The 19,253-nt window shown below is 41.0% G+C and overlaps 1 protein-coding gene across 3 annotated transcripts in view; it reads left to right on the forward strand.

Moving 5' to 3' along the window:
• The first annotated feature begins 3,297 nt into the window (after positions 1-3,297).
• LOC110522257 (atypical kinase COQ8A, mitochondrial) overlaps positions 3,298-19,253 on the forward strand; it is a 35,348-nt gene continuing 19,392 nt past the window's right edge. For all 3 annotated transcript variants that reach the window (XM_021600493.2, XM_021600494.2, XM_021600495.2), the window contains exons 1-4: positions 3,298-3,435; positions 14,082-14,264; positions 14,759-15,154; positions 15,249-15,315. In XM_021600493.2, the coding sequence (XP_021456168.1) occupies positions 14,100-14,264; positions 14,759-15,154; positions 15,249-15,315 (628 nt within the window). In that variant the 5' untranslated portion in view covers positions 3,298-3,435; positions 14,082-14,099. The remainder of the gene's footprint in view (positions 3,436-14,081; positions 14,265-14,758; positions 15,155-15,248; positions 15,316-19,253) is intronic.

Consider the following 19,253-nt stretch of genomic DNA (forward strand, 5'->3'; position numbering starts at 1 on the left):
GCCTTAGGTTGAGACGTAACCGACGTTGTTTTGGGTTGTGTTTTTGGCTGGGCTAGTGCATCTGGATTGGGTCATCACATAATAAAACTTAATTGGAGTGAAATTTATTCAATAAACCCAGGATCATAATAATGAACGATGTAAAACAATATAACATTTTAGTAATATTAGTGATCTGATATTATAGTCACATCACATTCTGCATGTTTGTTCTGCATTGTATAGCCACAAACCGTGCAAAAGGTGAAATGCTACCTGTCACTGCAACGACATTTTATAACTTTATGGAGAATTGATCACTGTTCAATCAAACAGTGTTTTATATACTTTATTCTAGATTTTAAAGCAAACGTTTCATTGAAGAAATATTATATAATATTATAGGACTACCTACAGTAAATATTTGCCTTTTTTTACTTGAGACTATCACTTCCTGCCCCTGCTCTTAGCATATCTTTAGCATATTGCTATTTACATGGCTCTAGGGGAAAGTGTTAATTTCCCTAATGGCCCTTATCAACCAAATCAGACCATACATTAATAATTATAGATTGCTGTCTTGTAGGCAAGTTGTAAAACATTTTTCTCACAATTGTTATTTGAATAATTTATAATTAATTTATAATTTATGTTACTCAATGTGATATCAATAACCATTTGAACCTTTTTGGAAGCCTCTGTATGACCCTTCAAACAGCATTGTGCAGAATGAGTGTGAAACAGATCTCTGTGAAATTCATATACTAACTTATCTATTTCATAAATTCAATCAGTCATTTGCTGTAAAGCAGTCATTACTCACCCGTTAAAATTCTAGCTCATGATTGTGTAGATCAGCAGACAAACCAATGACCAATGACCATTTAGTAGAAGGGAGGGAAGTGTGTCAGCTGGCATACTAAACTGGATGGAAAATGCTAGTGGCCTTTCTGATTTGAATGAGCCTGGTTCCCTGATAGTTGGTATGAAAATTTACTTTCCAGTCCCTTGAGATTTCAGACCAGGTTAGGTCATGATTGCCTCATGTTTGACCATTTTAGTGTTATCAGCATTTAACCATGTCTGTTAATGCACAATGTCCAGCGTGCAGCCCCACACAACTCAGACACTTTTATGAAGTTAATAAAGGGGGAAGATTTACACAAGCTTTAGACACATAGTCACAGATCTACCGTGGTGTTTACTTCAGTGAAACAGCTTAATAATAGTAGTCTCTGTTGCTAAGACAGAAAGATTGTATTAAAACACAGCATTTAAACACTGGATCATTTTGGGGGAGGGGGGGGGTGAATGTTTGCATATGTGTGTGTGTGTGTGTGTGTGTGTGTGTGTGTGTGTGTGTGTGTGTGTGTGTGTGTGTGTGTGTGTGTGTGTGTGTGTGTGTGTGTGTGTGTGTGTGTGTGTGTGTGTGTGTGTGTGTGTGTGTGTGTGTGTGTGTGTGTGTGGTTTTACTATCCTTGAGACAAAAAGTCCTCACAAGGATAGTAGAACAAGAAAACATTTGGACAAGTGGGGACATTTCAACAGTTCCCACAAGGAAAAATTATATTTTAGGCTTAGGGGTTAGGTTTAAGGTTAGGGTCACAATTAGGTTTAGGGTTAGGTTTAGGGTTAGGGGTAAGGAAAATAAGATTTGAATGGGAATCAATTGATTGGTCCACCACAAGGATAGTAAAACAAAAGGGGGGTGAATGTTTGCATATGTACCTGTTTGTGTGTGTGTGTGTGTGTGTGTGTGTGTGTGTGTGTGTGTGTGTGTGTGTGTGTGTGTGTGTGTGTGTGTGTGTGTGTGTGTGTGTGTGTGTGTGTGTGTGTGTGTGTGTGTGTGTGTGTGTGTGTGTGTGTGTGTGTGTGTGTGCGTGTGTGCGTGTATGTGTAACCTCAGTGTTCCCTACAACTGAGTCTGTGTCATGTTTACCTTACAAGTAGTCAGAAATTAACTGTATAATGGGTGTGTCTGTCATACACGGACATCAACATCATGAGTACTTTCTAGACCCCATAAGGAGGGAAATCCTGAGGTGAACTTTGAGATAATAGCCCTGTGTGTCAATAAAGACCAATCACATGGAAAAACTATGGCTGCGAGGCACTACCCAGATCTGTTGTTTACTGAGGTAGTAAGAAAAATCTATATCCATCCCTGACCTATGCAGATGTTGGTGGTTATACATTTGTCAAATGTCAAGTAAAGTGCACTGTACATGGTCTCTCATTTAAGTCTATTTTTATCAATATATGTCATGGAGGGTGACTTTATCCTGTGAATGATCTAATAAAGAAATTAGATGCCAGGAGAGGGCCTGTGATTTCATTTCTCAACTACCTGACTGATATAATTTCCTATGATCAATATGGTTATCAATCAACATGTTGGTTATCAATATGGTTATCAATCAACTGTTATGGCTACTGCATAAAAAAAGATACAGATGATGCAACACTATAAATATACTACATACAAATATGAACTGAATGAGAAGTGAGTTCAAACAAATGAAAAAGTGTAATCCACTTTTATAAATCATTCAAGTCCTTTCTCGCTCGCCTATATTTTCCACAGGTGATGTAATTTGCCAGTCACGTACGCCATCGCGTGACTGATATTGGTACAGCAAATGTGTAAACGTTTTTATAAGAGGAAAACTTTTGAAAAAATACTAGTAGGTGGCAGTAAAAATGCACATAAAACACCTGTCTTTTTGAAATTATATTAAAAAAAATCACTAACCAACCAGGTATATAATTTTATGCTCTACTACGATATTTCTGTAATATAACTAATAAGAGTACCTGATCGTCTTTGACTTGTTACTCTCTATTAGCCACATTTAGTTTGTGAACTGGGACTTTTTGACACATGATAGAGCAGGCCTAGCTATTGTTTTAAATATCACACTATTCAAGTCGTGGATTCTCATGTACACAATGTTGTACATTTTTACAATGTAGCTTATTTATAAGGGTCGTCACTAGTTACCACAGCCACAATCTCATAATCCCTGTTCTTTCTGTTCTTAAATATTTATTTTAAATCTAACCTTAACCACTGCTAACTTTATGGCCAACCCTAGTCTCTTTTTTTCATACATTTTCACGATATAGCCAATTTCGAGGTTCTGGCTGTGCGAGCTAGTGGAAACCACAGCTAAAACCGCCCTTATAACAGGAATCTGACTTTTCATTGGAGAGTACAACCTTTTCTTTGACAATTGACCAATGAGGGATCAGTATTCAGCCACCACCTCTCCAAAACAGACCACATCGCTCAGGACACGACCAATAGAAGATGTTCAGAGGCGGGGTAAAATGCCTTTGACAATCACGGTTCTGAGTTGGTAAACAGCGTTGACCTCATGGTGGAAGACGACACACTGTTAGGGGACGAGGCTGCATAGCATTGAAAATAAATCCAAACAGTCGTAATTACTGGCGGTAAGTGGGTTTTTTGTTTTATGACAAGTATGGTGCTTGGAATAATGGAATTAATACATATTGATTCTTCCTGGTTTGACAATTTGGGCAGTGCATTGGTGAAAAAACGATGCGTCTCATCTGCCTTAACGTGACCTAGCTAAACTATGGCTAACGTTAATGTTATCAGAGTAACTAGCTGGATAGCTATCCGAATGTCAGTGAATACAGCATGTCTGAAAAGTGTAGTTAGTTAGTTTACTGACATTGCACCGAGATTGAATGCAAATCTGATGAAATCCAAACATTTTAACTCATGATGCAGTATAAATCTTACAAAAAATAGAAGCAATACAACCTGTAACTACAGGCATCAAACTTTCACGTGCATGCATGATCCGCTATCTGGCGTGACATTTAGCCAACGATAGGTAATTCATAAATGCTAATTTCCGCATATTTAAATCAGCTTGTAGAAGTGAATGACGTCTGTATTTTGAGAAAGTAAATGGGCAGAGTGAACATGAAGAATCGTTTCCACTGTGTTGGTAGTTTTGCCTGAAGGACAAAGCTCTCAACGGTCACGAAGGGCTAGAAGAGGCGCTTGCTGGCCCGTAAACACAATTCTGTACCAGCGACAGCTGTGACACATGCACACCACATGCCTGGTTATTTTCAAAGCGGAGGATACCTACAAGTGTGTCTGCTAATGGGCTGCTTTACCTTATTATTTGTATTATTACAGTTTGTCCTTTACTGTGTTACTGAAATGAAGTGGATAGGCTGCTATGCAATTACTCGGTACAGTGTGAGGCTCTGTTTATGGCCTGCTGAGTTGTTCAAGTCCTATACTTGACAGTTTTGTGGCTGCATGACTTTAATGATAAGACCTTGAATCGTACAGTAACGTTACAGGCTGTAAATGGCGTACTGCAAAGCAGACAGTTTGCTTGATTGGGTTAACTTCTGCATTATTTTAATGGTTTGTAACTTTTCTGGCAAGTATTCTTATCAACTTTTGCTTTCATCAATGTGACCAATAGAGCAAGCAGTGACCTAGTGCAATCATATCCAGTCATAGCTGCAGAGGAAATGTCTCACGTTGATTTTGGTGAAGAGGGCATTGTTGATGTGCAGAGCTAGGCAGCACGTGGGTTCCTAGATTGGCAGGAACAATAGGAAAATTGTGGTGAGTTACAGTGCATTTGGAAAAAAATCAGACCCGTTGGCTTTTTCCACATTTTGTTACATTACAGCCTTGTTCTAAAAATGGATTAAATTATTTTCCTCATTTTTCACACACACAAAGTGAAATGTATAACAAACAGATACCTTATTTACATAAGTATTCTGACCCTTTGAGACTGTAAATTGAGCTCAGGTGCATCCTGTTATCCCATGATCATCCTTGAGATGTTTCTACAACTTGATTGGAGTCGACCTGTGGTGAATTCAATTGATTGGACATGATTTGGAAAAGCACACACCTGTCTAAGGTCCCCCAGTTGTCAGTTCATGTCAGAGCAAAAACCAAGCCATGAGGTCGAATGAATTGTCTGTAGAGCTCAGAGACAGGATTGTGTCGAGGCACAGATCTGGGGAAGGGTATGAAAAAATGTAATTAGTGGCCTCCATCATTCTTAAATGGAATAAGTTTGGAGCCACCAAGACTCTTCCTAGAGGAAGCCGCTGGCTAAACTGAGCAATCGGGAGAAGGGCCTTGGTCAGGGAGGTGACCACGAACTCCTCTGTGGAGATGAGATGACCTTCCAGAAGGACAACCATCTCTACAGCACTCCACCATTCAGGCCTTTATGATAGTGGCCACTCCTCAGTAAAAGGCACATGACAGCCCGCTTGGAGTTTGCCAAAAGGCATCTAAATGACTCTGACCATGAGAAACAAGATTCTCTGGTCTGATGAAACCAAGATGGAACTCTTTGACCTAACTGCCAAGTGTCACATCTGGAGGAAACCTGGCACCATTTCTACGGTGAAGCATGGTGGTGGCAGCATCATGTGGTGGCAGCATCATGCTGTGGGGATGTTTTTTCAGTGGCAGGGACTGGGAGACGAGTCAGGATTGAGGGAAAGATGAACGGTGCAATGTACAGAGAGATTCTTGATGAAAATTTGCTCTAGAGCGCTCAGGACCTCAGACTGGGGCAAAGGTTCACCTTCCAACAGGAAAACGACCCTAAGAACACAGCCAAGACAACACAGGATTGGCTTCGGGACAAGTCTCAATGTCCTTGAGTGGCCCAGCCAGAGCCCGGACTTGAACCCGATCTAACATATCTGGAGAGACCTGAAAATACTTGTGCAGTGACGCTCCCCATCCAACCTGACAGAGCTTGAGAGGATCTGCAGAGAAGAATGGAAGAAACTCCCCAAATGCAGGTATGCCAAGCTTGTAGCATCATACCCAGGAAGACTCTAGGCTGTAATCGCTGCCAGAGATGCTTCAACAAAGTACTGAGTAAAAGGTTATTCAATAGTTATGTAAATATTATATTTTTTAATAATTAAACAGTTATCGGATAAGGCTGCAACATATTAATATGTGGAAAAAGGGTCTGAATAATTTCCAAATGCACTGTAAATTTGGATAGTAGTGCAGGTGAATATGAACTGCACACATGGAGAATAACTTTTTCTACTGCGAAAAAATATCTTCAGTTAGTTTAGATCCTCTATTTCATAATAAACTGTGCCTTGGTAATATTCTAATGTTTTGCAAGAGATTGGAGCAATTATACACCAGCGTAGACGGAATATTTTTGGTATCCGGTTGTTCTGGCAATTCTCACATAGGAACTTCATTTGGTGGAAGGATGTTTGACATACATAATTTTTACGTTTGTGTCATAAACAATTTTTGAGAAAATTATGATGGAAGTGGCCATTTTTAGACCTATAAGCCTTCATGCCTCCTGTAAAACCCTATGGTCTGTACATGATACAGACATCTTGGTGTCATTATACTCTTATTGTGTGCTCCCAAAAAATTGAGTATGTCAAGTTGTATTTCAGAATCTATTCATATTAATATTTCATGTTGAATAAATGAATATCTCAAAATTAACCTTGTTTTTTTATTTGGCTTCTTTTTAGACGTTTGGATATCTAAAAAAAAAAAAAATGCCTTAACTCTCTAGTTTAGTTCCCTGTAATATGGATATCTTCCATACAGGATGTATAGCTATAACGGGGAGTTGAGTAAACTCTGCTGCCTTGAAACGTGACATAGCTAGATGACATTAGCAACGTTTTATCAGAGTAGCTGGACAGCTTATCCGAATGTCAGTGAACACAAAGGGTCTGAAAATATACTCTTCAAACTAGGACCCATTTTATACATAGAAATTGACATTATAGGTCATTAACCAATCACAGCCCTCCTTTTCGGATTGCGCATTCAGCAAATCAGCAGAGGCAGTTTGCTTTGAATCCATTTTCCCATTCACTGTATTGTGGGTGCTCATAAAATTTATCAGAACTTCAGAAATAGCAGCAAGCCCACTGGAAATTGTAGGTACTTGTAGAGTATATTGTTACTAGGGATGCATGATATATTGGTGAACGTATCTGAATCGGCCGATATTAGATAAAAATGCCAACATCGGTGTGCCAATGTGCAAAACCAATGTCAAAGCTGATGAGCATACCTATATAACACACACCGTTTTGGTATACACTGTTTTTGAAAGAAAAGCAACAAAAAAAAGGTCAATTTAAAATAACATCAAATTGATCAGAAATACAGTGTAGACATTGTTAATGCTGTAAATAACTATCGTAGCTGGAAACGGCAGATTTTTAATGGAAGATCTACATAGGCGTACAGAGGCCCATTATCAGCAACCATCACTCCTGTGTTCCAATGGCACGTTGTGTTAGCTAATCCAAGAGTATAATTTTAAAAGTCTAATTGATCATTAGAAAACCCTTTTGCAATTATGTTAGCACAGCTGAAGACTGTTGTCCTGATTTAAAGAAGCAATAAAACTGGCCTTCAGACTAGATGAGTATCTGGAGCATCAGCATTTGTGGGTTCGATTACAGGCTCTAAATGGCCAGAAACAAATAACTTTCTTCTGAAACTCGTCAGTCTGTTCTTGTCCTGTGAAATGAAGGCTATTCCATGCGAGAAATTGCCACGAAACTGAAGATCTCTTACAACGCTCTGTACTACTCCCTTCACAGAACAGTAAAAACTGTCTCTAACCAGAATAGAAAGAGGAGTGGGAGGCCCCGGCGCAGAACTGAGCAAGCAGACAAGTACATTAGTGTCTAGTTTGAGAAACAGACACCTCACAAGTCCTCAACTGGCAGCTTCATTAATTAGTACCCGCAAAACACCAGTCTCCACGTCAACTGTGAAGAGGCGACTCCGGGATGCTGGCCAACTAGGCAGAGTTCCTCCGTTCACTGTCTGTTGTTTTTCCCATCTTAATCTTTTATTTTTATTGGCCAGTCAGAGATGGCTTTTTCTTTGCAACTCTGCCTAGAAGGTAGAGGTTGACCGATTATGATTTTTCGATACCGATTTAGCACTGTCAAAGCTGTACAAAGAAGTCTGCCAACACAGGCCAGAAACTATGGGTTTTCAATACCGCGTTGGTAATAAAGCATTTGTTCGACCCCAACTTCTGGGGTAGTTAGCTTTAGCTTGGTACCTAGCTAGCAGCAATACAACCAGCCTGAAAACAATGACCAATAGAAACTGCAGTAATTTTCATTATTCTTAGCAGTGATTTAGGAATCCTTGTGAGTAAGTATTAGCTAGGTTACCACTTGTTGTTCGCCTATTGAAACTTCAGTTCATGAAAATCAATAGCTAGCCAGCTACTTAACCCTGTTGGCCAAAGCTAACGTTATAAGCAGCCAGCTAGCTTCATCTGGCTAGAGAGGCTCGACCGGACTGAGTAATGTGTTGTGAAGCTAGGCACAATAGTGGAATTTGCGGTTTGCCTTCAAAGTAAAAGTATGCAGTGATGCAAAATAATACCAATAGTAGAATTATGCCATATTTTTATTTTGAAGGCTACCCGCAAAGTCCACTGTTATGGCTAATCCGTATTATTGCTTGCTTTACATAGATGGGTCCGACCACCATTAATCAAATAAGAACGGTCTTATAAATTAGGGTTATTTTCGATGATGACACATAGCTACTTAGCTAGCTAACTGAAACAGATTGTCGTTTTGCTATGTTTTTGGGGAAGAACATTGTTTGCATCCATGAGCTAGCTAGCTTTTTGTAATGACTAGCACTGTAGGTGCACGAGACAACTTTACCAGCATCATACGTATCGATGAATCGTGACATATGAAATACGAGTGATTGTGTAATAACTACGTAAAAATTTAATGAACGCGTTAAATTATGTGACGTGCAGTCATATTCAGGTCCTGATTGGTCAACAAGCTTAATTGACACGTCAAATAGTATATTCTTTTAACATGTAAAGACCCAAATCGCATTCCATAGAAATCCTGGTTGAGGATGAAACGACTGAACAAATGAACAACAAAACAGCACAGCAAGTAAGTGAAAGAAATAGGCTTTGAATATGTTTGAATGGTAATGGGGACATACGTAAATGCCAACAAAATAACTTTTTGGTGTGTGTGTGTAACCTTTATTTAACTAGGCTAGTCAGTTTAGAACAAATTCTTACTTACAATGACGGCCAAACCCGGACGACGCTGGGCCAATTGTCCGCCGCCCTATGGGAGTCCCAATCACGGCTGGATGTGATAGTCTGGATTCGAACCAGAGAAAGTAGTGACTCTTGCACTGAGATGTGGTGCCTTAGACCGCTGCGTCCGTGTGTGTGTTACCTATTTAACTGAACTAGAATACTTCAAAGGCCACTAAAATTTGAAATATCGGTTATCAGTATCGATTTTTGGGGGGGCAAGGAAAATATCGGATATCGGCCAAAAATGTCATATCATTGCATCACTAATTGTTACGTCTTAAAATTAACAAGATCAAAAAGGGTCATTTTTAATATTCATATTAATGTTGAATCAATTCATGTGAGATTGTATTTCAGAATCTAGACATACTCTACATGTTAGAGCACACTATATGGAGTATGACACCAAGATATTGTGTGTTTCATTCACGGATCATAGGGATTTACAGGAGGCATGTATAGGTCTAAAAATGGCCACTTTAATTAAGATTTTGAAGAACTATTTGAGATACAAACTTGAAGCATTTCAAACATCCTTCCTCCCAATGAAGTTTCTGTGAGAATTACCATAACCAATCTGAGATCCGACACACATTTTTCATCTACGCTGGCATGGTATCGCCCATTGACACAAACAAATTCCTTCTCTGAATACCAAAGTGCATGTGGATCAGGCTCTGTCTGACCTACAGACTGCTTTCATTGTCTTACAAAAAACAGTAATTGACCTTAAATGAACATTTAATGGCTAAAGATTTAGGCATCTTTACCTTGGCTAGTGCCCAAATTGATTGTGTCCCTGCTTACAAATATCTGGGCATTTGGATAGACAATACATTTTCTATTACATTTTTTTAAATAAAAAAAACACGAGTCTCTCGCTTAATAGAAAGCAGATCATTCAGTTGATGTTCCTACCGGCTGTAGACTATGGCAACATCATCTACAGGAATGCAGCTGCCACTGCATTAAAGCCGTTGGCTGCAGTTTACCACAGCACACTTCGTTTTATTACGGGCGACAGGTTTTGCACTCTCCCTGAATTCTCTATTAGAAAGTAGTCAGGCCCTCTGATGTTGCGTATGTCAAATCATTGCATTCTGTTGAGGCCTGTTTACAAAGCCCTTCTATAAAACCTTCTACATTGTACTACTGAACATCGATACTAACCTATAGAAGTACGAGAGCCGTCACTGTGACCGAGTATGGTAACTCTTGAAATTCCTTCAGTCATTACAGATTTCGGCAAAACAGCTTGTAGTTTCTTCTATGACTGACCCCAATTAGCGAACTGGTCGATTGTTTGGTCGTTAGGCTGTTGGTCGACCAAGATTGTTTTAGTCAAGCAGTAATTGATAGATTTTGCGCCCATCTCAGTGAACTAATCCATTGACTAAAAGCCAATTTATACTTGATCCGAAAATGTGGTCCGAGGCTCCATATTGAGGGTGTGAAGCAATTGCGGGGCACGCAGAGGCCAAATCGAAGTCGGATTGACCATTGACAATACGCTAATCTCTCCAGAATGGGCGCTCCTGCCAATTTGTGCACAGTCAGTGTTTCATAACTTCATTGTGTGAATTGTTTGCGTTTGATTGTTAGTGTATATTAATTGGCCTTTACATATCACTTGTAGTAGATTTACTATTAATTTTTAATCTTTACTGTTTGTTACTTTGGTTACAGTAATTTCCTATGATCTCTTCACTATTATTCTACAATGAAGAAAATGGTAAAAAATAAAGAAGAACCCGGGAATGAGTAGGTGTGTCAACTTTTGAATGGTACTGTATGTGAATTAGATATTTCTGTACTTCATTTGAAATAACTTTGCAAAAATGTCTTCATATGTTTTCACTTTATTATGGGCTATTGTGTGTAGATTGGATGGCAGGAAAAATCTATTTAATCCATTTTGAATTCAGGCTGTAACACAACAATGTGGAATAAGTCTAGGGCTATGAATGCTTTCTGAAGGCACTATGTGTGGTGTGAATACAGGGGTAGTCTGGCTGGCTAGTATGCAGTTGTTACTCTGTTGCCAAATAAATGAGACAACGTTACGGTGACCTTGTTTCAAGCGAGGACGGCCTTGAAGTTGGTGTTTTCTCTAATATATGAAGAACCATTTGATCCATGGCTCTGTGACACAATTTACTGATTTCTATGCGCCCTGGTTTGTAAAGAGAATATCAGACCCATAAATGGTGTCTGGGAAGAAGGCTATGCGCAAGATATCGTTGCTTGATTTGAATTCACCACCAGCTATGAATAACCATACAAGCCATTACTAACATTAAGTCATGCAATTTTTTTTAAGGGGACCTTCGTGTTTCCTCACAGTGAGTAAGCAGCCTGCTTGGTTCTACTTCAGAACAGAGGCTAATTCTAAAGCCCTCTTGAGTCCCAGGCTGGCCAAGCTGTCACCAAGCACAAACAATCCATCCTTTTGACTAGCTTAACTCCTCTGTTCATTTGAAATCCTATGTAATTCTGCCCTCACTCAGCGTCCACTGTCCCCTCATCACCAGCCAGGGAAAGTGAATCACAGGACTGGACTGAGTGACCCAGTTCAGGTAGTATTTTAGACCCATGCCATTGATCAATATGACTGGAATCCTTGAATTATGTCCTGGTATTACCTGGTAGACGTATTTTGATTGGGTTTGGTTAAAACTTCTTAGGGCTGCAATCCCGTTAACAGAATGATATGACAACAGCCAGTGAAAGTGCAGAGCTCCAAATTCAAAACGAGATCTCATAATTAACATTCCTCAAACATACATGTATCTTATACCGTTTTAAAGGTGATCTTGTTATTAATCCCACCACAGTGTCCGATTTCAAAAAGGCTTTACAGCGAAAGCACCACAAACGATTGTTAGGTGACCACCTACTCTCAGAATATTTCAGCCATTTTTCCAGCCAAAGAGAGGAGTCACAAAAAGTGCAAATAGAGATAAAATTATTCACTAACCTTCAGATGACCCTCATATGACTTCATGTTACACAATACATGTATGTTTTGTTTGATAAAGTTCATATTTCTATAAAAAAATCTGAGTTTACATTGGTGCGTTACATTCACTAGATCCAAAAACATCCAGTGATATTGCAGAGGGCCACATCATTTTACAGAAATACTCATCATAAATGTAGATGATAATACAAGTTATACACATGGAAATGTAGATATACCTCTCCTTAATGCAACCGCTGTCAGATTTCAAAAAAACTTTACAGAAAAAGCAAACCATGCAATAATCTGAGACGCTCAGAAAATAAATAAAATTATCTGCCATTTTGGAGTCAACAGAAACCAGAAATCACATTATAAATATTCCCTTACCTTTGATCTTCATCAGAATGCTCCCAGTAATCGTAGTTCCACAATAAATTATTGATTTGTTCGATAATGTCCATTTATTTATGTCCAAGTAGATACTTTTGTTAGGGCGTTAGGTACACATCCAAACGCTCATGCAGGTCCAGCATAACTTCGGGCAAAAACTTCAAAAAGTTATATTTCCCGTGACCAGGCAATGGCTCTCTGCCATAAAACAAAACACCACAAACTCATGTCGGGAAAAGCAAAAAGGCGAAACTAACCTACAACCGTTCTGATAAAAACCTTAGGGCATTCGGCCTCGGGGGATGCCCTACTGACCACACCCTTCTTCCTTGTTCCTGGCCTGCCCTGCCTCTTCCACTAATTCAATTGTTTCTTATGGACAGAAAAGAGCAGAGGCTCTGAGCTGTCCGATCAGGTCCATTGTCTACTTGTCTGGCTCTCTGCCAGTAACCTGACTAATTCATCTCTTATTCAGCCCCACAACACAGAAGCCTCATTCAAGTTTCTAAAGACGGTTGAAGCCCTAGGAAGTGCAACTTCATCCATATCCCACTGTGAATTCAATAGGGCCTGGGTTGAAAATTGACCAACCTCAGATTTCTCACTTCCTGTTTGGATTTCTTCTCAGGTTTTTGCCTGCCATATGAGTTTTGTTATACTCAGACATCATTCAAACACTTTTAGAAACTTCAGTGTTTTCTATCCAATACTAATAATAATATGCATACATTAGCAACCGGGACTGAGGAACAGGCCGTTTACTCTAGGCACCTTTCATCCAAGCTACTCAATACTGCCCCTGCAGCCATAGAAGTTAAGGCCAGCCCAGTTATGTCATTTTAAAACGATGAGATTTGAAAAGGCCAGATAATCTAGTTGTAAAAGCCACATTTCAGTGGCCTTTCTCGGTCACTTACTGATGCAAGGAACTTGTGAGTATGGCACAGGATTATAGCAAAAAATAACTGACCAGCAGTGGATACTATCAAAGTCCTGCATCGAAAGCCATGCAAGGATACTTTCCGTGCCAAGCCTTCCCGTTTTCCTTCCAGAGAATGTTTAGTAGAGACATGCTCATGTTTGTTGTAACGTAACACCTTCTGATGCCCGGTGTAGCCCGTGTGTTGTTACTTAAAGGTTTGTCTCCATGTCTCAGATTGAAAACGTGTTTAACCTTTACGAGCTTGTCATGGCCACGGTGATCCTTGATAACAGCTGTGTTTTTCTGCCTGCCCGGCCAGGTACTCTCTAGTTGTTGACTGACTGCAGTGCTGAGTGGATAGCTGGCCACTAGCCTGCGAGACTTAAACCTCAGCCAATGGCCTATAGTGTTGTGACTTTCAAATTCTCCAATAGGCCATTGGTGACTGTAGCCAGTTCTTATTTCACCAGTATGATTCATGTCCTTTCCCTTTGTCACACTTATGTTCACTATTGAAATGACATTCATTCTTTTGAAGGTTTCTTAGATTATACACAGTTACAGCACGACTAGGCCTACTTTCAGTACATCTAGCCTCCGGCTATGTTGTATGTACATACAGTCGACTTTGGTATGTAACTCCGAACCCTCAAAAATATGATTTCTTTCCACATCTGTGTTCTAGGTGTGAGGGAGACCCACCATGGCAGCCGACATGATGTTGGTGATGCGTGGCTTGGCCAAGCTGAGCCAGGCGGTAATAGACACTCAGGCCAGCACACTGCGTATTGGAGGAGCCCAGGCCATGGCCCAGAGCATGCAGATGACTGCAGAGCAGAGCCTGGGAGTAGCCATGCAGAAGATGCAGGTGGGTAAAGCGAGAGATGAACGGGGCTCTTCTATGGGGGTAGTGGGCAAAGATTGTATTTTTCATTGTCAGACAACACCACCAATGGCCAGATGTAAAATGGGTGACGGCGCTTCGGTGTCATAGCTTCCTAGCCTTTCTTTTTGCCTAATCTAATTTTGTGTGAGCTCAACAAAAGATTGATTCATAGAGCTTTTGTGGTCTTATCATGGCTGAGTTACGGTCTGTACAACTGGCTCCTATTTGTTTTCACAGCGTAGAAATAGTCCAATAGTAGAGAACAAAGCTGCCACTAAGAGTGGCCTGCTGTGGATGTAAATACAGTTTGACTTGAGGCGGATCAATAGGGCCAAGAATTGTTTTTTTTTCCCCTTTTTTTCTGACCGCATGACCTGACATGGAAAATATCTCGGGCCATGAGTTTTTCCTGGTTCGGACGCTCCAGTGAAACCCCAGCTCCTCATTGACCTTCCACATCTGTATATCTGTTCCAGGAGTTTGGTGGGCAGCAGCAAAGCGTGTCTGACAACTTCCCAGCAGACATAGACAGTAAGTATGACTTCTCCGAAGCAGAGGGGAGCAGCATGGACAGTGGGGAACACGTAGAGCCAGGGTTCAGAGAAGAGGGACAAGGCGTCTCCTCAGAGGGGATGGGGACCAAAGACAGCACGAACTGCGGGACATACAACGGCCAGGCCTCAGTCAAATCCAAGCTGTTTGAGGGCTACAAGGACCCCAGCAGCCAGTTCTCAGGACAGATCCGTTCCTACCTATCCTATAGCTCCTACCGCTCCTATCATCAGGACGGCTCGGGGGTTGGGGGCCTCACGGCCGAGGACATAGAGAAGGCCAGAGAAGCCAAGAGGAATGAGAAACCACACAAACAAATGGTACGTCTACACATTCTCTCACTGGTACCTGTGGCTCAGAGATGTGCTGTGTGTGTATCTTGTCTACCATTATGCTGTTCTCTCTCTGTTGTAGCTCAGTGAAAGGGCACGAGAGAGAAAGGTACCAGTGACCAGGTTAGGGAGACTGGCTAATTTTGGAGGTAAGGCTGTACATTATGTTGGTTTCTAATATGTTGTTTTAATATTGCTCTGTCTGACGTTGAAGTGCACAAAAGGCTACCATTACAAATGTATTATATTGTTTATGTTCGTGTCGGGAAAGTACTGAAAATGTGATTGGATCAGTAAGATCCCTCCTTTCTTACATTGCGATAAGTATTAAGAACTTGATCCTTTTTAACTTGTTGAGGACACCACATCAATATTCACATCAGGCTCTGACACACACAGCGCTCTATTCTACTGTTTCTGGCTTGAGCTCACCTTTTTAATCCCCCATTTCATCCACATCCCATTAAATGGGAAGTCGTATGCCACCGATCCACACGAGGCAAACCTACTCTTCTGCCAAAACTTTCAGCGACAACTATTGCTGTAACCAGTGTCAATATCTAGAAATAGAGCCTGTGTTTCGGCCTGTGTTTTTATTTATTTATTACCCTATTATGTCCCCTTCTCAAGCCACCCGTGTACCAAAGTGTCCCACCCACATGCCCCCATGTTCCCTGTCAGTGTCTGCCTAACACAACCCTAGTGTCTGTTTATCCTCAACTTGATATATCTACTGCCTGTAAATTGCAGGCCAGTGGGTGAAAGGTGGCCCGTGTGTCTTCATCCCGTGAGTGAGATCTCCTCTCCCCTTGACGGCCACATGGTCAGATTGAGTCCTGGAGGTTAATCTGCACTTTGACCAGTAGTAGGCCTGCAGAGCAGACTACAGATTTAGCTACTTTGGAGTTCTTAACTAGTAAAGCCAGTCAACTGCTGCCGTCTCAGAGAAACACAGGCTGAGTTTACGGAGGCAGCGTCTTGGTAAAAGAGACAGTCTGATATCTGGTCCTGCTGTTCTCTGGGACCTGGACTGACGGGACGGCCCGGCCCTGCCCTAGCATGGGCCACCTGTCGCTGTCAGCATGCTGCATGTTTTGTCACTGTTTTGAAAGGTTATCAGATCCGCGCAGCGAGCTGATACACAAGTGAGAGCAAAGCCACTAAGGAGAACCCATCTTTATATATTACAGGGCCAGCTCTGGCATTCTCTCTCTTTCATGGGAGGTTTGGGGTGGGGACAGTATTGACCGGTCAATACCGTCCTTCAGCTGGAAGTTAGGGTTGCCAGGTTTGGTGGCATTGGAGTAATGTGAGTCTCGACAGACACCTGCCGGTCCAGCACCCTGGGACCCTATTGGTTTGCTCTCCCTCCCCAACATGGCTCAGGGGGATACCTAGTAGCCCCCCCCAGGGCCCTCTCCTACAGGGGAAAAGTGATGTGCTGTCCCCTGAGGATTGAACATAAATTGGTCTCACGTTGAGATCGAGTTGCTGACAGGCTATCCAGTTCCTGAAGTCGGTGTACCGATGCGAGGGAATGCCTAGCCATGCATGTTTCCTGTTCTGCTCTCTCCTGGTTGTTATTCTGGGTTGGAACATGGATACATAAGTTAACACCATGCTCTCTGGGTTTCAGTTCCCTTTGACAGGTACACATGCTTCCATGTAGAGCTGTTTGTTGTTGTAGTCTTACCACGGAAGTTAGCATACCATGAAGTTCAAAATGTGTCTAACCGGTTGTCTTTTTATGAAAACCCCTGGTATTATTGTCATCTCCAAAACAAGCCATCTATTCCCCCCCCCCCCATAAACACAATTCCCTATTTCTGTAAGTTGATATCCAGGTGAGCCAGCAGCTTCCTGGTATGGTGTGTCCCACTGCTTTGTCCTAACCTAACTTGGGGGTGTGAAGCAGTGAGTGCTGTGTGTGACAGTGTCTGGAGATGACAGAGGTGTAACCTCTGTGCCTTCACTGAGACTTGGCTGGCAGAAGGACTTAGTCAGCTACTGCCCATGAAGTGTAGAAATCATTGATTGGATGCTGTTTAACCAGGAAGGCTTAATACTGAGGGGTTCAAATGGGTGTAAAAAAACAAACCGATATCCACATATCATGGTGATGCTTTTTGAATGTGTTGTTGCTTTGGCTTGAATTTATTTAGAGGGCAATGTAAAGTTAGTGAAGAAATCAATTACTAAACCCTTTTCAGAGTTAAAAATGATCTAAAACCAGATTTGGTTTATTTAGTACTTAGTTGTGTACATACATTGTGTGACATCGGCTGACGTAAAAAGTTCTTTATAAATACATTTGATTGATATGCACCCTGCTAACTGTCCTGTGAACAACCCTTTGGGATCTCACTAGTGATGGTGGGGTGGAAATCGATAGTTACATTTTGCACATTTTTTCCATTAAAAAAAATATAAATTGATATTTGACTATCTATTTGTAAACAACACAAAAAAAGTGGTATGTGTGCACATATACTACTGTTCAAAAGTTTGGGGTCACTTAGAAATGTACTTATTTTTTAAAGAAAAGCAAATGTTTTGTCCATTTTAAAATAACATCAAATTGATCAGAAATACGGTGCAGAGATTAATGTTCTAAATGACTATTGTAGCTGGAAACGGCTGTTCTTTAATGGAATATCTAGCCGTATGGAGGCCCATAATCAGCAGCCATCACTCCTGTTTTCCAATGGCACGTTGTGTTAGCTAATCCAAGTTTATCATTTTAAAAAGGCTAATTGATCATTAGAAAACCCTCTTGCAATTATGTTAGCACAGCTGAAAACATTTGTGCTGATTTTAAAGAAGCAATAAAACTGGCCTTTAGACTAGTTGAGTATCTGGAGCATCAGCATTTGTGGGTTCGATTACAGGCTCTAAATGGCCAGAAACAAAGAACTTTCTTCTGAAACTCGTCAGTCTATTCTTGTTCTGAGAAATGAAGGCTATTCCATGCGAGAAATTGCCAAGAAACTGAAGATCTCGTACAACGCCGTGTACTACTCCCTTCACAGAACAGAGCAAACTGGCTCTAACCAGAACAAAAGAGCGGGAGGCCCCGGCGCACAACTGAGCAGGAGGACCAGTACATTAGTGTCTAGTTTGAGAAACAGACGCCTCAGAAGTCCTCGATTGGCAGCTTCATTAAATAGTACCCCGCAAACACCTGTCTCAGAGTTGCAAAGAAAAAGCCATATCTCATACTGTCCAATGAAAAAAAAGAAATAAGATGGGCAAAAGTACAGAGATTGGACAGAGGAAGATTGTAAAAAAGTGTTATAGACAGAAACGTAGATTAGAGGTGTTCAGATCACAAAGAAGAACATTCGTGAGATGCAGAAAAAATGAAAAGATGCTGGAGGAGTGCTTGACACCATCTGTCAAGCATTATGGAGGCAATGTGATGGTCTGGGGGTTCTTTGGTGGTAAAGTGGGAGATTTGTACAGGGTAAAAGGGAACTTGAAGAAGGAAGGCCATCACTCCATTTTGCAACGCTATGCCATACCCTGTGGACGGCGCTTAATTGGAGCCAATTTCCTCCTACAACAGGACAATGACCCAAAGCACAGCTCCAAATGTTTCAATAACCATTTAGGGAAGAAGCAGTCAGCTGGTATTCTGTCTATAATGGAGAGGCCAGCACAGTCACCGGATCGCAACCCTATTGAGCTGTTGTTGGAGCAGCTTGACCATATGGTACGTAAGAAGAGCCCATCAAGCCAATCCAACTTGTGGGAGGTGCTTCGGGAAGCAAGCAAATTGACATCTAGAATGCCAAAGGTCTGCAAGGCTGTAATTGCTGCAAATGGAGGATTCTTTGACAAAAGCAACGTTTGAAGGACACAATTATTTAAATTAAATCATTTTTAACCTTGTCAACGTCTTGACTACATTTCCTATTCATTTTGCAACTCATTTCATGTATGTTTTCATTATGGAAAGCAAGGACATTTCTAAGTGACCCCAAACTGTGTGTGTGTGGCATTCAGTATACCACTTCAGTCATTGGCTTCATCAATAAGTGCATCGACGACGTCGTCACCACAGTGACCGTACCTACATATCTTATAT

Source organism: Oncorhynchus mykiss, chromosome 4 (genome assembly GCF_013265735.2).
Source record: "Oncorhynchus mykiss isolate Arlee chromosome 4, USDA_OmykA_1.1, whole genome shotgun sequence".
In the NCBI taxonomy this organism is placed as follows: Eukaryota; Metazoa; Chordata; class Actinopteri; order Salmoniformes; family Salmonidae; genus Oncorhynchus; species Oncorhynchus mykiss.